Source organism: Tursiops truncatus, chromosome 7, assembly GCF_011762595.2.
Source record: "Tursiops truncatus isolate mTurTru1 chromosome 7, mTurTru1.mat.Y, whole genome shotgun sequence".
Lineage (NCBI taxonomy): Eukaryota > Metazoa > Chordata > Mammalia > Artiodactyla > Delphinidae > Tursiops > Tursiops truncatus.
Genome location: NC_047040.1, coordinates 71,017,817 through 71,042,863, shown reverse-complemented (window position 1 = coordinate 71,042,863; position 25,047 = coordinate 71,017,817). Strand labels below are relative to the sequence as shown.

General features: G+C 44.8%; 1 protein-coding gene across 1 annotated transcript; it reads left to right on the top strand.

Annotated features, from left to right (window-relative positions):
• The first annotated feature begins 17,326 nt into the window (after positions 1–17,326).
• On the top strand, positions 17,327–19,879 carry LOC117313006 (uncharacterized). The gene is given in 2 exon segments (XM_033860348.2): positions 17,327–18,755; positions 18,757–19,879. Coding segments are annotated over 2 exon segments (1,884 nt in total). The 5' UTR covers positions 17,327–17,562; the 3' UTR covers positions 19,448–19,879.
• The last annotated feature ends 5,168 nt before the right edge of the window (positions 19,880–25,047 follow it).

Below are 25,047 nucleotides of genomic sequence, written 5' to 3'. Positions count from 1 at the left end.
CTTTCTTAAGTGTCTGGATGAAGTGCTGTTGTTTGTTTCCTTTGGCTGCCAAATGTTAATAATTAAAACAAACAGTGTGATCAGAGTTAAATATTACTTGAGGTCTTTCTTTCTCTCCCAGTGGCTTCTGTAAGAAGAGGTGAGGGTGGAGCTAGCATGATGCTTTTAAGGAAGGGGGGTTGTTTTTTGTCTCCAGGGATCTCAGTCTTTCCTCTTTAACTCCACAGAGAGTGAGCAATATTGTGCAATAGCAGTGGTGGTGGGGGAGAGATGTCTCTTGTGTAATTCAGTAGTGACCCTACTGAGGGGAAGTATTCATAGCATACAGGGCCGGGACCAGAGCAGGAGCTTCAGGCAAGGAGTCGCAGTGGAGTCCACATCTATGGATTGTGTCTATTTGTGTGGATTGTCTCCACATCCCCCAGTCCCCTCCTCACTCATGCTTCCCAACCACGGGGCCATAATAAATTCCTGCATTAGATTCTTTCCACCAAGGAATGCCTACTAAATCATGCATTGGTCTGTGACTTGCCAGGGGTTAGACAAATCTGGCAGTAGTTGCAGTCTACACATGAGGGCCCTCGGAAGTGAGTTGATCCATCCTTCTGTGCTCTACTTAATTTGTGCCTCTTACCAATCCCTCCTTCGCTTAGAGGGACTGACCTCAGAGGGAGACATGTTTGCATTCAGTTAACAAACCAGCTGCTGCTAGGTGAGTGCTGGGTTATGAAACATAGATTCCAGCCTTTATCCTGCAGCTGCCAGTTGAGTGGCTTGAGCCATTTATCTCCCCGCACCATAGTTTCTAACTCCACTTTCTTAACACTTAAAAAAAAATCTTTCTCATTTATTCCTCTGAATAGCTCTGTCTCTTAATTTTAGAGATAAAGAAGGAAAGGCCCAGAGAGGTCAAGGTACTTGCCTAAGACCACACTGTTATTAAGAGGTAAGATCAAAAAAATAAAAAATAGAATTACCTTATAATACAGACATCCCACTTCTACATATTTACCCAAAGGAAATGAAAACAGGACATCGAAAAGATATCTGCACCCCCCGTGTTCACTTCAGCATTATTCACAATAGCCAAGATGTGGAAACAACCCGAGTGTCTGTCGATAGATAAATGGACAAAGAAGACGTGATCTATATAAACAATGGAATATTATTCAGCTATGAGAAGGAAGGAACCCTGCCATAGGCCACACCATGGATGGACCTTGAGGCTGTTACGCTAAGTGAAGTAAGCCAGACAGAAAAAGACAAATACTGCAAGGCATCTCTTATACATGGACTCTTAAAAAAAAAAAAAAAAGTCAAACTCATAAAGACAGAGGTAGAAATGTGGCTGCCAGGGGCTTGCGGGGTAGGGAAAAAGGGAAATAAGAAGAGACTGGTTAAAAAAAAGAGGTAAGGCCAAGACCTGAACTCTCCCAGCAAATTCAGTTTCTGTTCATAATGCCTTTCAGATCAGAAAGACACCCACTCTATCTTCCTCTTGGAGCTACAAATAAAACTGTTCTTACACCTAAAAAGGGATTTTACCAATCCCAAATGGATTATTATTAGAGTGGCCTCCCAAATTCAGAGGATGCTCAGAGGTCAGAACCGAGAACCTGAACTAAGCCACATGGGGGTGAAAGTATGAATTGTGTTTTTAGATATTCTAAATTCAAATTCCAAGGCTGACATTTAGAGCCTCCCTTCGAAGCCAAGTTTGGCAGAGTGCTCCGATTCTAAATAGCAAAATTGACCTTCCCTCTTAGACTCAGATTCTAAATTATTCTGAAGATTCTTCCCCTTAGACCGCTCCCGACAGCCAACCTGAAGCAGCCTCCAGGACACTCTTGCTGATTTACAACTGCAATCTTGCTAAAAGGAATGGGAAAAAGCCAAGATGAGTTTCTGTTAGACAGAATTACTGGCATGAAATACTAACATCGCTACAACGTGGCATATAACTGACTGGCTGACTGCACGGCTGCCCTCCCTTTCTTATTTCACTGAAATAGGTCATTTGTTACAAAACGGAGGGAGGCTTGTTCCTCAGCCCTCGGCCCCCAAAGGAGGGAAGGAGAAGGATGCTGATAGCGCTCCTTGGTGTGTGCCTGCATGTGGCTCCCCAAAGCCAACACTGGGCCAGCGAGGCTGTTCTTATTAAGAGCCCATGTCAGTGGTTTGTCTCTGATGAGGGTCTGTGACTGCTGTGTGCAGAGCCCTGCTGTTTCCTGCCTTTATTGAAGTAATAAAGGCTGGGCAGGATGCAGGCGGTAAGCTCCAGCTGTCCCTGCTTAAAATACACTGATGAGATAGGAACTGGCTATTTGGGTTTGACAAAATATTCTCCAAATGAGGAAGGGTGTACCTTGCCCTCAAATTTATTCTCTCCCAGAAACATGACCCACCCTATCAGTTAATCGATCAAATATTTGCTGGCAGCGCTCACCACCTCCCATCTTTTACAAAGAGCAGGGTGCAGCCAGAAGTGAAATCCTACAAGTTATTAAAGACTTTGCTTGGAAGAGTGGAAAATTCAAATGAGAACAGGGCCAGGGGGGCAACATGAATGAATGAGTGAATGAATGAAGCTGTTTCATAATAGCATCTTAAGATAATTTTTTTATACACATGGGTTTTCCTTGTATATTTAATACACAAGAATATTCTTTCCCTCACAAAGTCAGAGCCCTGTTGGTCTATCTTCGGTTTTCACATTCTTAAAAGAGACAGGGATATTTTCCTCAACCCTTCTATAAGATGACAATAGGGTAAATGCCGAGTGAAATGGCAACCGACAGCGGATTCAGTGTTGAGACAATTGGAGATGCTACAAGGCAGTGTGAGCACTGAGTCCAGTTAGAGATTATGGGTTATCACAAGGGAGCAGCTGCTTACTAAGGGCCCTGTTGCCTTATTGCTAAGTGAAAATGGGAGCCCAGAGTATATTTTCAAATTCTTCTGTACTTCCCTGGTGGTGCAGTGGTTAAGAATCCTCCTGCCAACTCAGGGGACACAGGTTCAAGCTCTGGTCCGGGAAGATCCTACATGCCGCGGAGCAACTGAGCCCATGCACCACAACTACTGAGCCCGCACTCTAGAACCCGTCAGTCACAACTACTGAGCCCGTGTGCTGCAACTACTGAAGCCCGCGCACCTGGAGCCCGTGCTCTGCAACAAGAGAAGCCCGCGCACCGCAACGAAGAGTAGCCCCTGCTCGCCGCAACTAGAGAAAGCCCGTGCGTAGCAACGAATACCCAGTGCAGCCAAAAATAAAATTAATTAATTTAAAAAAAAACTTCTAAAGCGCTGTTCTTCCCCCTACATGACATGGAGTATGTTGCCATTTCTCTCCTTGGATTTCTTCAGGCTCATCTTGTCCTTCCATTTCCCGCAAGTGGATGGGAGGCTCCCCAATGAGGGCTGAGGGGTTTCCCTCTTTGCTCACAGGGATAGTCTGAGTTCTTTGCACTAGAGAAACTGTGAGATAATAAATGTTTGTTGTTTTAAGCCCCTCGGTTATGGTATGATTTGCTGTGTGGCAAGAGATGACTAATACATCTTGAGTCTGTGGTTGGATATCATTCTTCCCATCCAACTTCATGTTGTTCACACAAGGAGTAAGCATGTACTTTCTATGTATATCAGAACCTCCAACTGATACAAATTATAGGTATGACGGAGCCCTTGGAGGTACTTCTAGAAGCCTCCTTAGGATCCGCATTGGTTCTGCACACAGCATCCTTAGATATGGTCCTTTAATCAGTTCATAATACCCACTTCGCTGTAAGAGAGAGGCTACACAGGACATTGGTGGGAAGACTTGAATGGAGCCTTGATGAATTACAAGCATTCACACAGGCCCAGAGGCATGGCAGGTAGGAGCATATTCAATGCAAACAGAAGAGTCCTGTATAAAGGTAGGATTCAAGGGACAATGGAGAGATGGCTGGATTGCAAGATTTGCGGGAGAAGGATTGTGTTTGTGTTGTTCACTGTCTCCATCCCTGGTCTGGCAAATAAAGGCTCAGTAATTATTTTTTAATGATATAATGAAGAAATAGGGAGTTTGTATAGATGAAGAGTTAAAGAGGTTTGGATATGAAGGCTAGCCAGATTTGTGAAGAACTATATGGTTGACATATTTTTCTGGGAGTCAATCTTTCTCAGCTGCTGAGGGCTCAACATCTGCCTGAGCTTTGAGCAGAACTTAAGCAGAGTCAATACTTGGTGTGATAAGGAGATGCCAAGAAGACCGTGGGTCATGAACTGTGGTTGCCAAATGTCACCACGATAGGCATGATTAACTAAACCTCAGAAACCTCTTAAAGAAGTATTTATCTTGGGGAAAACTGCATGGGGGGAAATGACTAACCTAGAATGGCAAAGGTAGAAACTGTGCTGGTAATTGATCTTGAAGTCAAGGTTACCAGGTTAAACCTGAGACCCAAGCTGGGAACTTGCATAGATGAGCAGAGAGTGCAGAGATGTTAAGTAAAGAAGAGACAGGCTAGAGGCACTCCACGGATAAGACACATGCATGATGTCTGTCTCAATTTTAACAGCCTCTTAGGTTCCTAAGTCTTCCAGGATTGGACAGTCCACATCAGGTGACAAGCCCCAGCCCCACACATCTTGCTCCTACCTCTTTTTCTCTGACCTAATTCCCTAGCCCACAAGACTTTTCTAGGTCATCTCTTGGTAGAAGCATCCATTTTTCTGTAATGCAGTTATGGGTCCTTAGACTACGACCCAACTTCAAACCTGGTAAGTCAAGTTCTGTTTAGTGAAGGGCATAGGTTAAGATGGGCCTTGGATTCAGATATACTTTCTTGAAGGCAACTGGCTGATTTGTTCATGAGATTTATATTTTTATTAATTAATACAACAAAATGTATTTATGATTCAATTGAGGTATGGCTCTAAATGATGGGAACACAAAAATCAATAATAAAAGGTGCCTACCTTAAAAGCCTCATAGTCTAAATGGAGAGTCCAAAATGTTTGTGTGAGTGTGTGTGTGTGTGTGTGTGTGTGTATGTGTGTGTAGCTTTATCTCATAGGTGATGAGGAACCATGGAAGGATTTTAAACCGAAGAGTGATGCATTCTGACTTGTGATTTTGAAAGATAACGAAGGGTAGAATATTGGTGAATTGGAGGCGGGGAGATTGGCTAGGAGGCTATTACAGAAGTCTAGGCAAACGTGGGTGAAATGTAATGACAGTAAACATGGAAGGGGAGAGGATCAACAACAGATCCTTAGGAAACTGAATGGACCAGGCCTGGCAGTGATGGGAGATGGCGGATGGCTGTAGAGATGAAGGAGGCTAAATAAGGCTGAGGTCTCCTGCTCAGGCACTCGGTTGAAGTAATTTGATATAGTAGAGCTATCTGTGTGGGTGAGCTTTGTGCTGTTTAAGCAAAAGATCAGTGTTAATATTAAAATTTGACGTATCTATCAACCTGCTATGGGGGTCTCAAAAATGTAGGATGTTGTGAAGGAGAGAAGAGATCAGATTATGGTTCAGAATAGTTAAGTATAAAACTAGATGCCGGTGGCATGAAGGACAGTCCAGGGCCTTCTTGTGGGAGGGCCAGCTGAAAATAGCTCTCTGGGCTGGACTGGCTGAACTGGCCGGCAAGGTGTGGGTGACATTCCTGTGAGCAGTGTGGATCCCCAGATGACCTTGGCCTATAGTTAGTTCTCACAATCAGCTGCGGCTGGTTTCCAAAGTAGCAGCAACAGCAGCTGACAGGTTTTCTTCTCTGTCAAGAAAAAATGCTCATAAGCAATACATTTCCCAAGTAGCTATTCTTTCTGGTTTGACTAAGGGCTTCTATGGTGGAAAATATGCCCATGGTTTCCGTAAACCCATTTTAAAAAATTCATCACTTTTTTCTTGAGTCAAAATACCTTGAACCTCTTGGGTAACTTAGGAGCATTCAGTGTAAGTTCTACCCCTGGAAAATAGGTCGAAGAAATGCCTGCTTGTATGTTTTAGTTCAGTACCGAATCTCCCCCCAACTCTCCCTACCGCCTCCCCACATGTTTCAATAAAAGTAAATTAGAATATAAGGATTCAAAGGCAGGGAAGGAATCCAACCTTAACAGAGTAGAAATCAATGTCCCCTTTTGGGATCTGAAGTTGGAATACAAGAATCTAACTTTGAGACGCTCAGATGAAAAATTCTGGCAATCACTTAAAGTTCACGTCAAAACATCTGGTGGGAAGTTTGATTTAGTGTATGGTAACTGGGGATACTATTGTGAGACTGCAATAATGTTTTTTGTTTGCAAATTGAGCTTTAGCTCTGTATTTCATCTAGGAAACGCTAGAGGGAGTACGTCAGATAGAGGAAAAAGGCTACCATGAGAATGAAAGGAATGAAGAGGAGAGATGGCTGGGGAGGAAGACGTTTCTCCATTTCACCGAGGCTCAGAATTTTACTTAGGTAGACGCTAATCTTTATACTATCACCAAGTGACTTGAAACCCTGTACCCCAAAACTTTAACTGTGATCTACTGAGCCTGTTCCAAATCCAAAACAGTAAATAACAGCCATTGCTCTCTGACCAGAATCTATATTCTGTCCATTTTAGGAATCTTGAAAGCCAATATGACATAGCTCTATCTGAGGCTTTAACTTTAGAGGACATGTTATTTGGATGAATAACCTTTCACAGATATTGGATTTTTTTTTTTACAGCACTGATACTTCCAAGTGCTCAAAGTGAATAGTAATGACACCAGGCATTTTCAGACACTTGTAGGAATAAAACGTGCTCTTTGTAGACATTCTAGATTGAAGGATTTCCCCTTCATTTTCTCCATAGTTCTCACGAACTAGCTCTACATTTAAACACCATTTTACAATCCAGAAACATTGAAGTTAACTGGTCCAACGTAAAGCGGGTGTCAATGAGAACTGTTATTTTTCTTGTTTAAATTTCCAGTTCCTTAGTTCCTTTGTGCCTCTTGCAAATGCTAAAAGAGCTAGTGAGGGCTAGAGTCAAATCACCTATTTTTAAAAAAATGTTAACAATTAATCACTCTAATCAGAAACAGATATCTTAAAAAGCTTCTTAAGAGACTAATCAACTGAATGTCCAAGTATTTTAATAAGTGATGAACTAATAATTCTGTGAAATATTATCCTTAAACCATAGCAGATTTTTGAAGCACAGCTGTTAAAAACGTGTGAATTCCAATATAAGAAACATCACAATAAAGCATGCTAAGTTAATAAGGATCTGCCCTTTTACAAACCATGGGGTCAGCCTCACCTGGACTTTAAGATGAAGAGAAGAGAAATAACATTATGAACTTTCTAAGGCAGCGTCTGCTCGAAACGATCAGTTACACTGACAAGGAAAACTTAGCTCCGAAATTTGGGTTTGCTTTTGTTAGTCATGCATTATCCTACTTACCTCTCAGGGCAGACCTTTAATCTCAGAAAGTGCTGAGATGCATTACTGCACCCGTTATCAAAAGTCTTTGGCAGAAATACCACTTATCCTTGTTGTGGTAATGAACAGATTTATAACATTCTGGTGTCACTATTCCTGAAAAAGCACATTCATTTGAATGTTTCTTCCACAAACATAGTGAACTAGTTCATGAAGGCACATGGGTGTAGAACAGTATGGAGAGATATTGCTGGTGAATGACAGAACGTCTGGTTGATTTACACGAAAACCCAAGTGCTTGTATGAGAATAGGTTAGGTTTAGATTGACGAGCAAATGTGTAACCAGACTTCTGGCTGACAAATGGCAGAGCTATGCCAGTGTGTTAGCTTCTCTGGAGAGAGACCAAAAGTAAGACGGGAGGATCAAGTTCATTCTATAAAGGACATTCAAACCTCATGGATGGCAGGGTGGTGGGGTATTAAGCACATATAGATTTTAATACCCCAAAATAGTACTGGGCAAATTTAGAGTTGAGCTGGCATTCAAGCCGATGACCAAACTCCTATCAAATTTCCCTGTATTGACTCAGAGACATAGAGAACAGACTTGTGGTTGCCAAGGGGGAGGGGGATTGGGGAGGGTTGGATTGGGAGTTTGGGGTTAGCAGATGCAAACTATTACATATAGAATGGATAAACAGCAAGGTCCTACTGTATAGCACAGGGAACTACATTCAACATTCTGTAATAAACCATAATAGAAAAGGATATGAAAAAGAATATATGTATATACATATATATATATATATATATATATAAGGCTGAATCACTTTGCTGCACACTAGAGATAGCACAACATTGTAAATCAACTATACTTCAATAAAAAATAAATTAAAAAATTTTTTTCCCTGTATTGTGTGTGTTTATATTTATATTCCCTCAGAAGGATCCTGGTGTTTTCAAGATGAGTCTAATTTATTGGCAACCTTGGTTTAAAGTCGCTAGCCTCTAAAAATGGCTGGTTTGGGTAAACTAGAAAATGAAAATAAAAACTGATGAGTTTAGTATCAAAAATGGTGACAAGCACTAAATGGTCTAGACTGGATTTGATTTATTCCTGCTGGGCACAAAGGAGGACAAGAGACATCCATACAGCTTTTGTGAAGAAGGATGAAGTGTTTAGACCACATTCTTCCTCTGTGGCTGAGCTGACTGTTCAGGGCTTTGGGTCTGCCTTCAAGGACAGGGGTAGGATAGTAATGACAGATACTGTTCATTGAGTCCCCGTGGTGGTTCAAACCCCCTGTTCAGTGCTTGAGGTGCATTATCTCACTTAATTCTTCCCACCACACTGTGGGGCTGGGTTAATGATCTTGCTTTACAGATGAGCCTGACGTTCAGAGAGATGACTTGCCCGAGGTCACACACTAGTCAGTGACAGAGTTAAGATTTAAACTCCAGTCTGACTCCAAAGCACTTGCCATGGTGCTACACTGCTTCTTGAACATCTGATGAACAGTACTGGTGGTCGTTTGGCAGATTGCAAGCCCTGTGGTATTTGAGTAGTGTAGAAGCCAGAGCAGCAGAGAGCCAGGAGACTTGGATTTGAATCCTGACTCTACCATTTACTGGCTGTGTGATCTCTGAAAAATTCCTAACCTCTTCCAACTGTCTCCTCATCTATGTGTGTCTTGTGTGTGGTGAAGTATTAGTACTGTTCATTTCTAACCTCTGTGATCCCATGAGCCTTCAAGGGGCTTTTCCTTTCCTGTAATTGAGGTGCAAGTTTGTTCTTTTGCTCTTTAGGTGAACTCAGCAGCGAGGAAACACTTCTATTTGAAATTCAAGGACTGAGTTAATTTCTGCCCTAGAGATATTATTCCTTCTCTGCAAAATTCATTTCCTCCGTGGACTGCCCCAACACAGGCTAGCTTCCATTTCCCAGGTGGACAACTCCATTGTATGCTGAGCCTGGCTCTCTGTTCCCAAAGGAGCCACAGAGAGGCCCATAGGATGTGCTAGAAATACAAAATGGTATTTTATAATGCTATTTCAAAAGAAAGCCACTAAAGGTGGTTCTCATCTGAAGGCAATAAATATTACTTCCAGTGGCTCCGAGAACCGAATATTCATGTAGTTGCCTGTTTTGGGTGCTTTGGTTCTATTTCTGTAAATGAATGAGGTTTTATTTATTGCATTCCCTCCTTGTGCATAACTCACTATGATAATGCCGATGAACTTTCTCTGAAAACTGCTGTCTACACTTAAAGTGTCCCCCGTCCCACCCCCCCGGCTTTTTAGGCTTGCACCCATTTTCCTCCTGAGGGAAACATATACATTGGCTCCCCTGCCATGAGCGGTCACCACCCGCTGCACACTGCTTGGCATTCTTTAGGATCAAGTGACATGGGCCCAGCTGTATGTGGGGAGCAATGTTGGAAAATTCCTTTGATGTTGCGCCTTGTGACACTCAATGACTGAATCCAAGCTTTTGCTATTTGACCAAATGCCAATGTGCTAGTTCCTGAATATCTATGATCTTACAGATAGTTGGATGGAAAAGTAAGAACAAACCACCAGAAAAAAATATTTCAAAACTATTTTGCAGGGCTAATTAAGGGAAAGCTTTGATTAATTGGAAAGCTAGTTGAGCCGAGTGTTCTAGTTAATTAGGAGCTAAGGTATAATACTTAAAAAAAAAATCATTTACTATGTAAAGAGTGTCATCTATGTATAAGGTATTATGAATGCAAAGAGGGGCAAAAGTTCATACAGTGCTTTTATCCAAAGCATCTTCTGGTTTTCTTCTACCCATTATTGTTGGAAATTTTGTCCTAGTTCCTTCCAGTCCTTTTTAATGCTTATGTTTTCTTGGTACCAATGATTCTGTATGTGATCATTTAAGTATCATCTAAGCATGTAATGATGTACTTAAACATTTCCTTAATTACTTAAAATCTAGGTTGCTTCCACTTATTTCCCATGATAAAAAGAAAATGCCATGAAGAAAAGCTTTACACACAAAGATTTCCCCTTATTTATTTTTTGTATTTCCAATGACAAATTCTCATATGTAGAATTATTGGATCAAAGAAGACAATTTTATCTGCTTAGTGTTATCGGTATGCATTGCAACTACTTTCCAAAGGAGTTATACCAATCTACGCTTGCTCTACCATTGTTTGACCATAAGTCAGTCTCTCCTTACTATCTCCATAACTTAACATCCATTATTTATTTAATTCATACAATAACCTTGTAAATTCAACAGTCTACAGATGAATAGATGCTGGGAAAGACTAAGTGACTTGCCCAAGTCGGTACAATATTAACAGAGCTGGAATTTGATCTTGCCTATTTTGAGTCCAGACCTGTGGTATGCTTCATTCTACCACAGCTGCCCCTTAAATAACCAGATGGGTCTGGGCTAATGAGGCCTCCAAGAGCAGCTTGGAGGGGCCCCGTGGTTGGTATGTACAATGATGGAATTGATTAGCGGGATTGTCCAAATGGCTTTGTTCCCTTAAAAAAACAAACATTACCTAGAACAGAGTGAAGTTTTGATTAATTTCCACGTGCCGGTTTCACCCTCCCACATGCGCATTAAAGCAATTAAACAAGAATGTTTTTCAATAGTGCCTAAGTGTTGGAGTATTTTAACTAAACTCAGAGATACATGAGTAACACCAGTGGAAGCTGTTCATGCATATCTGAGGCAGAATGCGGCCTTTTGACGTGAGCCTATTAAACACAAGGAAATTCATAGTTAAAATTCCACTCTTAGCTCTCCAGCCAAGACAGGAATGGCCCTGGCCACAAAACATGAAGGACAAGGTGGCCACAAGGCCCTGTAATCTGTTGGCATTATAGAGCAGGGCAGGCAAACCACAGTAGATCAAGGTCTCAGCTTCATTCTTCAAAAAGCCGATTGGGGCTTCCCAGGTGGCGCAGTGGTTGAGAGTCCGCCTGCCGATGCAGGGGACGCGGGTTCGTGTCCCGGTCCGCGAAGATCCCACGTGCCGCGGAGCGGCTGGGCCCGTGAGCCATGGCCGCTGAGCCTGCACGTCCAGAGCCTGTGCTCCGCAAAGGGAGAGGCCACAACAGTGAGAGGCCCGCATACCGCAAAAAAAAAAAAAAAAAAGCCGATTGGATGAAAATATGTGCTGCATTCTTCAAGGTGAGAAGTCTGGTTTTGCTGGAGCATGGTGTGTGGAGAAAATGAAAGACACCTCCCGGTAGGAGGGAGTTTGGAGGCCCCAGGTATCCATTTAGAAGGTCATCTTGGAAAATAATTTGGGACCACGTGGCCTTATTCTCTGTAGGAGTGAAGAGAAGGAAAATCCAGTTTGGAGGGTACAGTCGTGTAACATGGCAGCATCTCGGGGCAGTGTTTGTGCTTCCACTCAGCGGGAGGCTCTTGGGGTTTAGAAGGTCCCCTGTGAGCTGAGCACGAGGCTGAATAGTAGAGTTTAGCAAAACTCAGGAATGAGCTCACCTCACTTAGATGACAAAATCCCATTAATCTCTACTCAGACCACCACTGAATGGACTTAAAAAACAAAACTACGACAAATCACCAGCATCTAAGACACAAAGCTACAACTCTGAATGTCGGGAGCAGAAAGAATGTCTTGTTAACATCACCTGACTTCTTTGGGATAACTGTAAAGACGAACGGCTTCTTCAAGCATTCAGATAATCTCCTCTAGAGGCTTCTACAGGGAGATGAAACTGCTTTGGTGCGTCCTTCAGTGCCGAGAAGGCGATTTAAATTCACCCTGCCTTTAAGGAGAAAAGCTGGAAACAGCAGGATGCATTTGTAGGAATGCAGAGAAATGAACAGCTCTCTGGGTCCCTTGTTCTATAACCACATTTTAATTTTAATCACTGAGGCATCCTGTAAAAACAGTAACAAAAAACAGCTGGGAAGTGGCATTGATTTCAAAATCACATAATGACATCTCCACTCCATCAATGTATCTTCATAGCCTTTTCCCTGAAAGGCCAGGCAATAAATGTACATATGGTCCAGAGCTCTGCCTGGAGCTGGGCTCTTGTTTTGCTGGCGGCACTGGAGACAAGGCATGCTGAGTTGAGTGCCAGGGGCATTTTCCCGCAGTCTAGTCGAAACGGCTATTTTCTCTGACGCGACTAGGATGTTTTCTGTCACCTCCAAACACTGCAACTGTGACAGCATTATTTCCAAGGCTCGTAGCCTCTGTGACAGTCAGGAATGCAGGAAGATGGACTGCTCCCGCCCGGGCCTGGCCAGGAGGTGGAAGTGGGGAGGAGCTACCCTCATTCTACCCCCTGTTGTTTTTGGAAGGCTTTCCTCCCGGTTTTTACTACTGGGTGGTCCCTTGGGCCTCCCACTACATTCCAAATATTTCCAAACCCTCTGAGAGGTGGCAGTTCTACCCCAGGAGCGGACTCCCCTGCCTCGGGCGGGAGGCTGGGTGGCGCTGGCTGTCCCTCGGGCACAGCATTCCTTTGCGCTTTCCCCCTTCACTGGCTTTGAAGTCAGTTTGAACAAGATAGAACTGTGAACCTGAGGTTCTAAGATTCCAGATACGGTGGAGTTTTATTTTGCAGCCCCTTATGCTTGAATGTTCAGTGGTCTCCAACGTTTTGCATGACTCACCAGAATCAGTAAAAGATGACTCCCAATACTGTTATTTGTTTATAGATACACATGTACTATTGAACTAATACATTATTAATTAAAAACAAACAAAGAGAATGCTTTTTAAGGTGAGACAATATTAAGTGCATTGTTTTCTGGATGGCAAAAAAAGCCCTTTTTGCTTTCATTAGCTATTCACATTGTATGCTCATTTTATATGTATATGCTTCACTCGAAAAGCGGGCATTACCACTTTGTGATTTGATTCAAAAGTCTGATTCTAAGCACAGTTTATTTTGGTACCTGATTAGTGACTACTGTGTCTGAAAGCAATGCTACAAAGATATGCAAGAAGCACATTGTTGTCTGTAATGACTCCATCTTGACATGTTTTTGGCCACATCCACTAACTAGGCAAAGATTCTGATGAAAGTTTATTAATAAATTTCCATCTTTTTCTGGCGTCAATCAATTGCTCTTATAATCTAATGAAAAAGTGCTTCCAATTGGCCAAACCCAGAGAAAGTCAGAGAAAGGAAGCCTCATTGAAGCACCATTTTTGCAGATAGCAGATAGCTAGAGATATGCTCAAAGCTCTCTGAAATTATACATTTGAAAGGTTTTTAAATAATTTCTTTAACTCCTACTTCCAAGTTTTTAAAATGTGTATTTATCGGAATTTTTAACAGAGAAAACATTGTTTTCAGAAACGATTTACACAATGGTGGAAACAATTCTAAATATCCATTTCCAGAGTGTTCTCTCCATAGCATGAATTTCTTTTTCAGAACAGCCACTTTCTCACTCCCTGCTTACAACGATGTCAGCATTTCCTGGGCTAGACCGATTTCTCATCTTTATTTACGAAGAGCTCACCACTAAGTTGCATATTCTAATAGCTTCTTGTCACCGTTGGAAATTTCAGAAAATGTTTTTCACATGGTAAGATGGCAGAGGGTTCATCTCACCTGATGAACCGTTCTGGTCTGGGTCTGCTGGGTAGGATTACATTTTAGGAACAACCCAGACAAATTGCTAGAAACAGGTGGATGAGTCTAAGCTCCGGCAAGTAACCGCTGATGCACACAAATGGGGTAATTGAAGAGGGTTTAATAAAGACGGTATATTATATTAATTATATTATATTATATCATATCATATCATAATAAAAGCAAAGGGAAACCAGCCACGATACAGCAGCAATAGCAGGGAGCCCTTTCTTCCTTCCCCTAAGCCTGGAGTCCGGGGAGGGAGCAGTAACACAAGCCAGGGAGAGAACTGTGGCTCTAGGACAGGGAGCATGGTCTGCACCTGTGATTTTGGTAGAAGGCCCTAACAAAGTACCATGATTGGGCAGCTTAAACAATGGAAATTTATTTTCTCACAATTCTAGAGGCTAGAAGTCCAAGATCAAGGTGTTGGCAGTGTTGGCTTCTTCTGAGGTGTCTCTTCTTGGTTTATAGATGGCTGTCTTCTCCCTGTGTCTTCACATGGTCTTCCCTTTGTGCATGTATCTGTGTCCAAATCTCTTCTTATAGAGACATCAGTCATATTTGATTAGGGCCCATCCTAATGACCTCATTTTAACTTAATTACCTCTCTAAAGGCCCTATTTCTAAATACAGGTACATGCTGAGGTCCTGGGGATCAGGCCTTCACATATGGATTTAGGGGAGACACGATTCAACCCGTGATGGGGACACTGCCAATCTGCGGGCCACAGGGAGGAAGCCTGGGCAATAAACCTTGATTAATCATCTCTCCAGCCCACTGGTTGCAGGTACCTCACACTGGCCAACTCCAGATGGAAGCCAGAGGCAAGGGAGCCAGCTTGATGCCATCCTGAAGGTCAGTCTCCTGAGACACAGGAGTTAAAAAGAGTAATGGGGAGGAGCAAACAGAGAACACCCAGCTCGCAGTGCTGAACTTAGAAAGCAGAGATTTCGTTGACCTATAGTGTTATAATCTAACATAGAAAGAAGTTGAAAGAAGCCAGATAAACCAGGGTGTTAGGCCTTGTGGATTGCAAAAGAGATGCTAGTTTCACAGAAATGCTGTTACGAGGCTTGGGTTTGTGGAAACAGTTTGAAAATCTTACACAGCACTAGTCCTTGCAAAAATTAGAAAAAGACATCCCTGTGGGCAAATTGGAGAAAGGAGGCTTCAGCTGGACTGAGCGGTCCTTTTATGAGCTCACCATTCGCTGTCCTCAGTGAAGCACCCCCTGCAGGACCCTGGGGAGCCACCCTTACCACGGACTCAGGTTCAGAGTCAACAAGCCAGCAGCCCTTCGTTCCAGCCCCTCATCATGAAGAAATGGAAGGATAGATTTTGATGTCGTCTCTGGTTTCCCTCTAGTTCACATGGGAAGAATCATTAAGCTACAGAAGAATTTATCACTGCCTCTTTTATTAAATCAATCAACCCCCCTTTGCTGGCATTTTCTGGCTGACTTGAACTTAAGTAACAATTTGGTGGATCTTCCACCTAAAGGGAGCCATTAATGTCATTTAGATAATCGTTCCTTGTTAGCACTCTGGTAACCCCATTTTAAGAGTTTGGGATTACTGACAAACATGAGATTTGCATATAAGCATTGGATTTTATTTATCCATCAGCCAGAATGCGGCTTACGGCGAGAAAGCTGTGCTCTACGCAACTCCGGGGGCGCCATTCACATAGTCATTGTAGATTTGTATGGTCATTTTGATCATTTTCTGGCCGATGCAGTACGGAGTTCTAGGAACAGTGTATCTCCTGTGTCCCCAGTTGTTAGAAAGCTGCTGGTTGGGTAAGTGACCAACTTAGGTTAGGTAGCTGTGTGTGAGGAACTCTGCTGGGCACTGGAGTGGTCTGGGGAAAGGGAAGGACCCAGTAAGACGAAGACATGGTCCCAACTTCTCCATACAGCGAAGAGGAGGACACCTGGGTACCCCCTCAGCTTCAGCTTCAGAATAATGCCCGGAGGAACAACCTCCACCTGCCCTACCCTCTCAGTGATTGCTGAGTGCTATCGGTGATTGAGAAGTGAAAGGTCTGGAAGGAGAACATTCCACACCCCACTCAGGTGGTGGCAACATGAGGCTGCTGTTGGGCTGGAAGGGCTGAGACTGGGAGAGACCCATGAGAGCCACTGCTGGGCCAGGAGTGGAGAAGCATCCCTGAGGCTGAGGGGTGGGAGCCAGTGGGAAGTAGGGTGGAGGGTGAGGGGGGCTGGCCCAGGAGCAGCCCGGTCTGATCCACAGCTGCTTTGGGTGTCCATGGACACCGCGGAAACAACATTCGCAGCACCAGAGCACCGTGACGAGGAATGGCATCCTTGCTTAGTCAAGCCCCATTCCTTCCTTTCAAGAGAAAGGAGGGGAGCTCTTTTGCAGCGTTTACCCGGGAGGCCAGCACAAGTCTACGTGGGACTGTACACTGGTTACACCTTGACCCTGCCCCTTCCCCTTCCCGGAGGGCTAGACCCCTCCGCTGTGGCTCCTCATCCTCCCTGCTATCTTTGTCAATACTCACCTCTCACCCACTGGACACTTACTACTAGTTTTTGTTTTGTTTTGTTTTAAATCTCAATTAGGGGTATTCTTTGCACGAAAGACAGGTATTTCATTTAATCTTAGGGTCTGTGATGACCACTTTGAAAACATTTTGGCATTATCCCGTAAAGCTGAAGCTAGGCATATCCCATGATCCAGCAACTCCGCTCCTGGGCATATACCCTGCAGAAATACAGGCACAGATGCACTGAGCATTTTCATCATAGCGTGTTCAGAATAGTCAAGAGCTCCCACGTCTATCAAAAATAAAATAGACACACTTTGGTATATTTATACAGTGAAATACTATGCAATGATAAAAATAAATTACAGCTAAGCAAAAATGCACGACTAAATCTTCAAGATATAATATTGAGCAAAAGATGCCAGACACAACGAAATATTGAAAGCACGATTCCACTTATAGAAAGTTCAAATATGGACAAAACTAAACTCTAGGTTTTAGGGAAGCATATTTAGGTGATACAATCATAAAGAAAAGCAAGGAGGTGAATAACATAAAGTCTGTGGAGTGTTACCTACTGAGCTGAAGGAGGGGCTGATGACTGTTAAGAGGCACAGCTGTCGGGGCATCTAGGGAGGGGGCCATGTTCTATTTCTCAACTCGGGTGGAGGTACAGGTACTCATTTTGCTACAAGACTTTGAGCTGTACATCTATGGTTTATGCACTTTTCTAAGCTTATTTCACAACTGAAAAAAAAGTTCAAAAGAAATTAGTTATTTATTGCCTAATTATTCCCAAGGAGTTTAAGTACTGAGTTGACTCTTAAAGGATAAATAGGAGTTATCCAGGTGGAGGAGACCATCCTAGGAGCGACACAAGAAGGGGCAAAGGTGCAGAGTACAGAGGTCGGCGAGGAGCGGCGGGGTGGGAGACCGCAGCCGCCGCTGCCGCAGGGAAGGTGCCGCGGGCAGCCGGGACTCCCGGCTTGGCTGTAACCCGGTCCGGGGCCAGGTGGGACCGCGAGGGCCCATGGCCGAGCCGGCTCCGTTACCTCTGACTTCTGAGGATGTGGCCGTTTATTTCTCCGAGCAAGAATGGCGGGATCTAGAGCCATGGCAGAAGGAGCTTTACAAGCAAGTAATGAACACCAATTATGAGATTCTTGTTTCTCTAGATGATGGACTTCCCAAACCAGAACTAATATCCTGGCTTGAACAAGGGAGAGAACGCTTCAGGATCTGGGGACAATCACAGAAATCAGGAAACATAATTTGCACCTCTGCTGATTTGCATTTGGATCCAGTTATTGAGGGACAACTGTTTGTGGGAAGCCAGCAAGCTGTGAAACCAGGAGAAGCCCACTGCCATTTCCAAGTAGATCCTGTTCAGAGCCAGCGTTCCTCTGAACCCTTATTAAAAGTGAAGGGAAAAAGTGAAGATGTTTCCTTCAGGCCTGACCAAGTCGTCGCCCTCCTGAATCCACAAAGACATGATGCTCGGGCTCTAGTTCCAGTAGTCCACAGCTCCAGGGAACCCACCCAAAGAGACACAATCGTAAGTCCCAGGACTCTCAGTCCCCCCCCGGCTTCCAGGAAACCTCTGGGGAGGGCCTCCAGCACCCTTGCCCCGTCTGTGGGTAAGGCTTTTGGAAGAACCTCTCAGAGCCAGGGGAGCCAGAAGGACCCACCACACAGGTCCTGGAATCAGTTCCGCAAACAAACCGGCGCACAACAGCTGCTGAGCATCCCTCGGGGCCAGAGGCACTTCCGCTGTCCAGAATGTGGGCGGGGCTTCCGCCGGAAGTCGTGTTTGCTTAGACCCCTGGCAATCCACCCCGAGGAGAGCCAGTTGCCGGGCAGCGAGTGTGAAGTGTATGTCCACCATCTGCGCTCGGGGCAGAGGCCTTCCCAGTGCCCCGGCTGCGACGGGAGAGGCCCGGCTCCAGGAGAGAGGGTGCCGGGGCCGCCTCCGAGCAGGCTGAGCTCCCGCGCTTGGGAGAGAAGCCAGGCCTCAGCCCGGCTGGCGAGGAACGCCCGGAGGCTCTCGAGGCCGGCCTCCTGCGGCCCGTGCGGCCGGCGCTCCTCCCCGCAGTGCGGGCTTCCAGACCACACCCACGTGCACAGCGCAGAGCGGCCCTTCCGGTGCGCCGAGTGCGGCCGGGCCTCCCGCCAGCACGGGCGGCTGCGGCTCCACCGGAGGCTGCACTCAGATGAGCAGCCTTGGCTTCCGGCTGAGGAGGCACGGCGGCGAGAGGCCGCTCTCCTGCGGTGAGTGCGGACGCGGCTTCGCCCACCCGTGCAAGCTGCGCGAGCACCTGCGGGTGCACAGCGGCGAGCGGCCCTTCGGCTGCCCCGACTGCGGCCGCTGCTTCCGTCTCAAGGGGCAGCTGCGGAGCCACCAGCGCCTGCACACGGGGGAGAGGCCGTTCCCGTGCCCCGACTGCGGCAAGAGCTACTGCGTGAAGGCCGACATGAAGGCGCACCGGCTGCTGCACGGCGGCCGGATGCCCTTCTCCTGCGAGTGTAGCAAAGGCTTCGCCAAGGAGTCCAAGCTCGTGGAGCACATCAGGACGCACACAGGCGAGAAGCCCTTTCAGTGTTCCCAGTGCGACAAGAGCTTCCGCTTGAAGGCGCAGCTGCTCAGCCACCAGGGCCTGCACACCGGTGAGAGGCCTTTCCGCTACCCCGAGTGCGATAAAAACTTCTGGGAAAGGGGCCACATGCTTCGGCACCAGCGCATCCACAGGCCCGGCAGGCCGTTCGCTTGTGCAGACTGCGGCAAGGGCTTCATTTAGAAGTCGAAACTTGCCGAACATATCAGAGTGCACACGAAGTCCTGTCGTGCCCCCAGTGAGCCTGACGTTAAGCAAAGGCTCGGCCAGCTGTTTGCGATGATTGAGGCCGACTGGATTTGAGGCCGAGTTCGGCGCCCAAAGCGGTCAGCAGAGTCGGTATTGCCAGGGAGTCCACAGCCAGCGCAGCCAAACCCAAAATCTGGTAAGACAGATGGAAGGAACAGGGGCCCTTTTTTAAGCAAGAATGTGATACAGGTTAGGTGTGTGAGAAACCACAAAGATTCTCATTTAAAACATCACCAGCTGTGTTTTCTATCCATTGATAGAAAACAGTGGATAGAAACAATAGATAGGTTTGTTCTTCCCACCGTATTAACGGGTGATTTTCCCCAATGTGCTAATAAGCTAACTCTGAAATCCCAGCTTGAATTTAGACAGCAGGAAATCCCTCCAGTACTGTTCTCAAAGCTAAAAGGATGGGGTGACTGTTAAATGTCAGCTCTTCTTTTCTTCATAGTATGATGATAAGCAGGGGGTTTAACCCAGCGACTTTTGTTGCAGGCCTGATATGATAGGATTTGGTTTTGACTTATTTGAAGCTAATAGCAACAAAATGAGTTCTCCGACTCATGGTTTGTCTATGTGAATGCTGAAGTTTCACAGCAGGTTTCATAGTGATTATGCATGGTTACCCTTAAGGAAAAGCTGATAATTCAAGCAAAATTTGATTAATCTGGGTTGAAGAAAATAAAACCAAAGGTGCTAAGTTGAAAAAAAAAAAGGTGCAGAGTACAGAATGCTTCTGAGATTTTTTTGTTTTGGTTTTTTCTTTTTTTGTGGTACACGGGCCTCTCACTGTTGTGGCCTCTCCCGTTGCGGAGCACAGGCTCCGGACGCGCAGGCTCAGAGGCCACGGCTCACGGGCCCAGCCGCTCCGCGGCGTGTGGGATCTTCCCGGACCAGGGCAGGAACCCGTGTCCCCTGCATCAGCAGGCGGACTCTCAACCACTGCGACACCAGGGAAGCCCCGCTTCTGAGATTTTAAAGTTCAAGATGGGGTGTGGCTGGAGGTGAGGTCCCAAAGCCAGTGGAAATGAGGTCCTGGGGGAGCCAGGCATTTTAGACTTGGGCTGTGGAAGAACTTCAAGCTGGGGAATGAAATTTCAAGAAGAGGAGGCCTGTCAACAGTGACAAATGCAGCCAAGAGTTCATTCAGATCAGGATTGAGAGTTCTCTGACTTGGGAATCGGAGGTCCCTGTCCAGCCGGGATGGGAATGGTGCAGTGGAGAGCTGGCAGCAGAGCCCAGATTGCGGTAGGATGAGGTGGGACTGGAGGCAGGGAAGTGGAGACATCACCCTGGCCGCTGCTGCAGGGAGGCCCAGTTGGAGGAAAAGAGACATGAGACGGTTTAGATCGGTGAATTCACTCTTTCTCCATGACCACAAAAGGCTGTAGCTCTTTCTATTCTCAAAAACTCAAAGGCATTTATTGCAGAGACTTCAGAATTAACTCATGGGTAACGAGATGGTTCAACTTGGTAAGAAAGTAACCCCGCGTTTTGTGATGGTGGACTAGATTCGCTTGCGAGGCGCTGGAAAAACATCTGGGGAAATCAGGGGGCTGCTGCATTGGAGTTTCTGCAAAATGTTGGATTTGGGGCCTCAGAGATGGCAAGTCAGTGCAGGCACCTTAGAAGCATCTCTGTTTCTTTAATTTAATACACACCAAATTTGGTGGCTGAGAGCTTGTGAGAGACCAGCGTGTTTACCAGGCCCTTGGGGGACAGCTTTGCGAGGGTGATGTCAATCAACGGAGTTACTTTTATCTTCTTTTTCTCTTCCACTCAAACTGTCTAATATTCGTTTTCCTACCTAGGTCCCTTTCTAAGTTGCTCTTTTCTTCTTCCTTTCTTTCTCTTCTTTCTGCCATCCTTCCATGTCTCTTTTTATGTCTCCTTTTTCGGTTTTCCACTTCCACACCATTCCTGTTCTTCAACTTTCTGTTTCAAAACTTTGACCGCATTCCATCTGACAGTGGGAGGAAAGCAGACTTCTTGGGGCAAATTTACGGCATCACAAAAGGCCCCCTTTGGAGAGGACTGACCCTCTTATGGCAGAATGACCCCTGTCCCCTGACAAAAGGTTTCATCTCCCTCTGGGCAGGGTAGGAGGAGAATTAACCTCCTCACCATCCCAGACTCCCACGCAGACTGAGGTGTGAGAGCCTAAGCAGGAGAGTAAGTCTGAGGTATCTGTCCTGCTGAGGGGGTGTCAGAGATGGGAGGCTGGTCACAGACGGGATCTGATCGAATGAGTACAAGGATCAAGGATTTCGGGAGCCAGGTTCCTTGGTGTCAGCAAAGAGAATTACAAATAAGGGAAAATGAATGCTGTTTTGTTGGAAAGAACTTGGAGGTATGGATGCAGATGTATGTTTTTCAGTATGTATAGATCATGGAGAAAATACAGATGTAAATGTGTGTGTTGCACGCCTGTACCCACACACACACTCCTTATCCCTATTTACTGACGGGGCTGGAGAACAGTGACACGTCAGTAGCAATGAGTATATCTAGTGCCCAAACCTTACCTTCTAAACACTGTTCTCTGCTAAAAGGAACCAGGACTCTTTGGAGAAATGGCTGAATCTAGGACTGGAACAGGGAAAGGACAAGGCAAGCTTGGTACATCTGGCGGGGCCAGCAAGCAGGGAGGTTCTTGAAGAATAATGGGGATACGCCTTTAAAAACACAGAAGGTGGCTTGCAGGAGTTCCCACAGGCCAAGTTAGGGACAATTTGAGCATCAAAACAAATACCGATTACGGATTCGCATCCATTGAACAGAAAGGACACCCTGAGTCCATACTCATAGAAATAAGTAAATGAATAAATTCGAGTTTGAGGAAGTTGAGCACGTTTTCATGGTTCCAAAACATCTCCCCACAAACTACTTAATATCTGCAAAGTGGGAAAGAGTAACTTTACAGGGGAGACGCCTGGCAGACACCACCTTAATTAAGTGATCAAAGGGAATATCATTGATAATGAGACAAATTGAAATCACGCACCTCCCGACGGGACGCAGCGAGGAGAACACAGCTCTTCTTTGGTGATATTCCTGCAGAAGGTGCAGAACCACACAGAAGCATCAAACAAACCAGTCTGAGGACACTCTGCAAAATAACTGGCCTGGAATCTTCAATTGTGTCCAAATCACAAAAGTCAACTAAAGACCGAGGAGATATTTTAGACTGAAGGAGACCAAAGGAACACGACGACTAAAGGCAATGCATGATTTTTGAACTGGATCTTTTTACTCCAAAGGCGTTACTGGAATAATCAGTGATGTTTCAGTGTGCCTTTCCTTATTTTGATGGTTGTATTGTGGTCATATGGGAGAATGTCCTTGTTTATAGAGGGTCATGGAGCTTTGGGTTGATAATTTGCTCTCAGATATATCAGGATAAAAGTTTTTTTTTTTTTAATTTTTTGTACCGTACTTGCAATTTTTGTGTTTCAAAACTTTTTAAAAAATTAAGAAATAAATTCAAAGGCACAACCACTTCGGGGGAAAAGAGAAAGATGTTATAAAGTAAACACAAGCTTCCCATTGAGAAAACATGAGAAATGTTGTGTTCATGATGGGCCACACAGAGCTGTGCTTCGACATCCCTGGAGTTCCCTACGCTTTCTCCTCAGCTCTCAAGGGTCCTTTGATGAAAAAATAGAGAAGCATTATTAATTTTGAGAGTCTCTGGAAAGCTGCAATATTAGGTAATGGGAAGTGCCATGATCCTGCTTCCCAGTTCACAGGTCTTGCCACAGAGGAGCAAGTGTCTGACCAAACGAGCCAGCCCAGACACTTGCCCCCGAGCTGCTGCTTCCAGTGGAATGGAAGAAATAGGACAGGGCCTTAGGCATCACTGGGAGTGCTCAGTAAGCCGCAGGATGACTTGGGCCTGGCACCTCTTTTTCCTTTGAGGATCTGAATGTGGAAGTGGAAGGAGCACCTAGAATGTTTGTGCAAAACAGACTTTTGTCCTTCAGAAGTAGAGCAATAGGCTTGGTGAGAGGGATGAAGTATACCGCCCAAGAACATTTGAGAAGAGGCGTAACTGAAAACGTCTGTTACGAGTCTACAGCATTCCAGAGTAACTTTCATGGAGTGGTGATTTGGGATGCTGTCCTTGACTTTCATTCAGAGGCCCTACCTGAAACCACCTTGGGAAAGTGTGATTGTGTGGGCAGAGAAAGGTGGCGGAAGACACTGTCCAGTGCTGCCTGCAGGAGTTCCTGTCGAAATCTAGTAAATACTATCTTTTCCCAGAGGATCTGGTAGTCTTTGCTCCCTTTGAAAATAAAAGCTATAGATGTATGTACCTTTCTCCCTTTTCACCTTGGCTGCCGGGAAACTCAAAATCATTGAGGTTCAAGTATAGGGATGATGGAGGCCTTCTGGCTTGCAGAGCTACATTCTGTGCTCTCTTTATCTCTTTTCACTGTTAACTTCTCAAGCCCTGATTTTTACATTTATCTTACTGTGTTTCTGGTAAGTTGCTTCAAACCTTTGTAAAAATAAAGGTTTGTAAAACAAACAAAGACAGATGAATCGCTAGGAGAGTGAAAGCTGAGGGAAATAATATACGTATTATTCCTGCACATGTCAAAGCAATGTGTAACAAAGTGGATATGATGAGATTGCTGGCTAGACTTCTGTGAAGAAAGTAATAAACATGAGTTCTCAAGACTATAGTGGAGGTTGCGGGGGAGGCAGTCAGAAAACTACACAGGTGTTTGCAAATCCACAATCTGGTGTGTGCAGATCATCTGACCAAGGTAGGTTAAAGAAGATGACATTATTAAGAAAACGTATCCTACACCCTGATTATTTACAACAAAACAAAACAAAACAAGATGACACTTTCTTGTTACACATCCCAATATTTTCAGAGCAGGAGTGACGAAAGAAGTCAACTCTTTGGACATCTGCTCCAAGTCTCTGGCAAGGACAGAGCTACCAAAGACTTCATTTGTCTGCCCGACAATTTCATCTGTCAGGAGGCAGAGGAACTAGTGAGGAAGTGGCTGCTTTGGAGTAAATTCTGGTCAGTAAGAAAGGAACTAACTGGTTGGTAATGTGAAAATGACAAGAACCTCAGGAGAGTGTTTATGCCGTCTGGGCCCCTCACAGCACTCCCAAAGCTCTTTATTTAGATCACACTTTTGTTACTTCTCCTTGAACTATTGTCATTTATACACCGTCTCCTCACAAGAATGTTCCTTGAGGACTGGGACCACATCATGTCCTCTTTGTGTCTTCTGATGTCTGGTGCAGTATCTTTTAAATGGAAAAAAAAATTAATTGAATGTGCTGAACTGGAATATAATGAAAATAGCAACTCGCATAATTTTAGGATGATCTGACAACATTCTTTTAAAACTTTTTTTTCCTGATTATAAAATGTCTTCATTGTAGACAACTAGAAAAATTTGGAAAAGTATAACTGAGAAAATACAAACGTTCCATAACCCTTTCACCCACAGCTAAGCACTTTGAAGTACCTCCTCATCTTTTTTTTTTTTTTTAAGATGTTGGGGGTAGGAGTTTATTAATTAATTTATTTTTGCTGTGTTGCGTCTTCGTTTCTGTGCGAGGGCTTTCTCTAGTAGTGGCAAGCAGGGGCCACTCTTCATCGCGGTGCGCGGGCCTCTCACTAT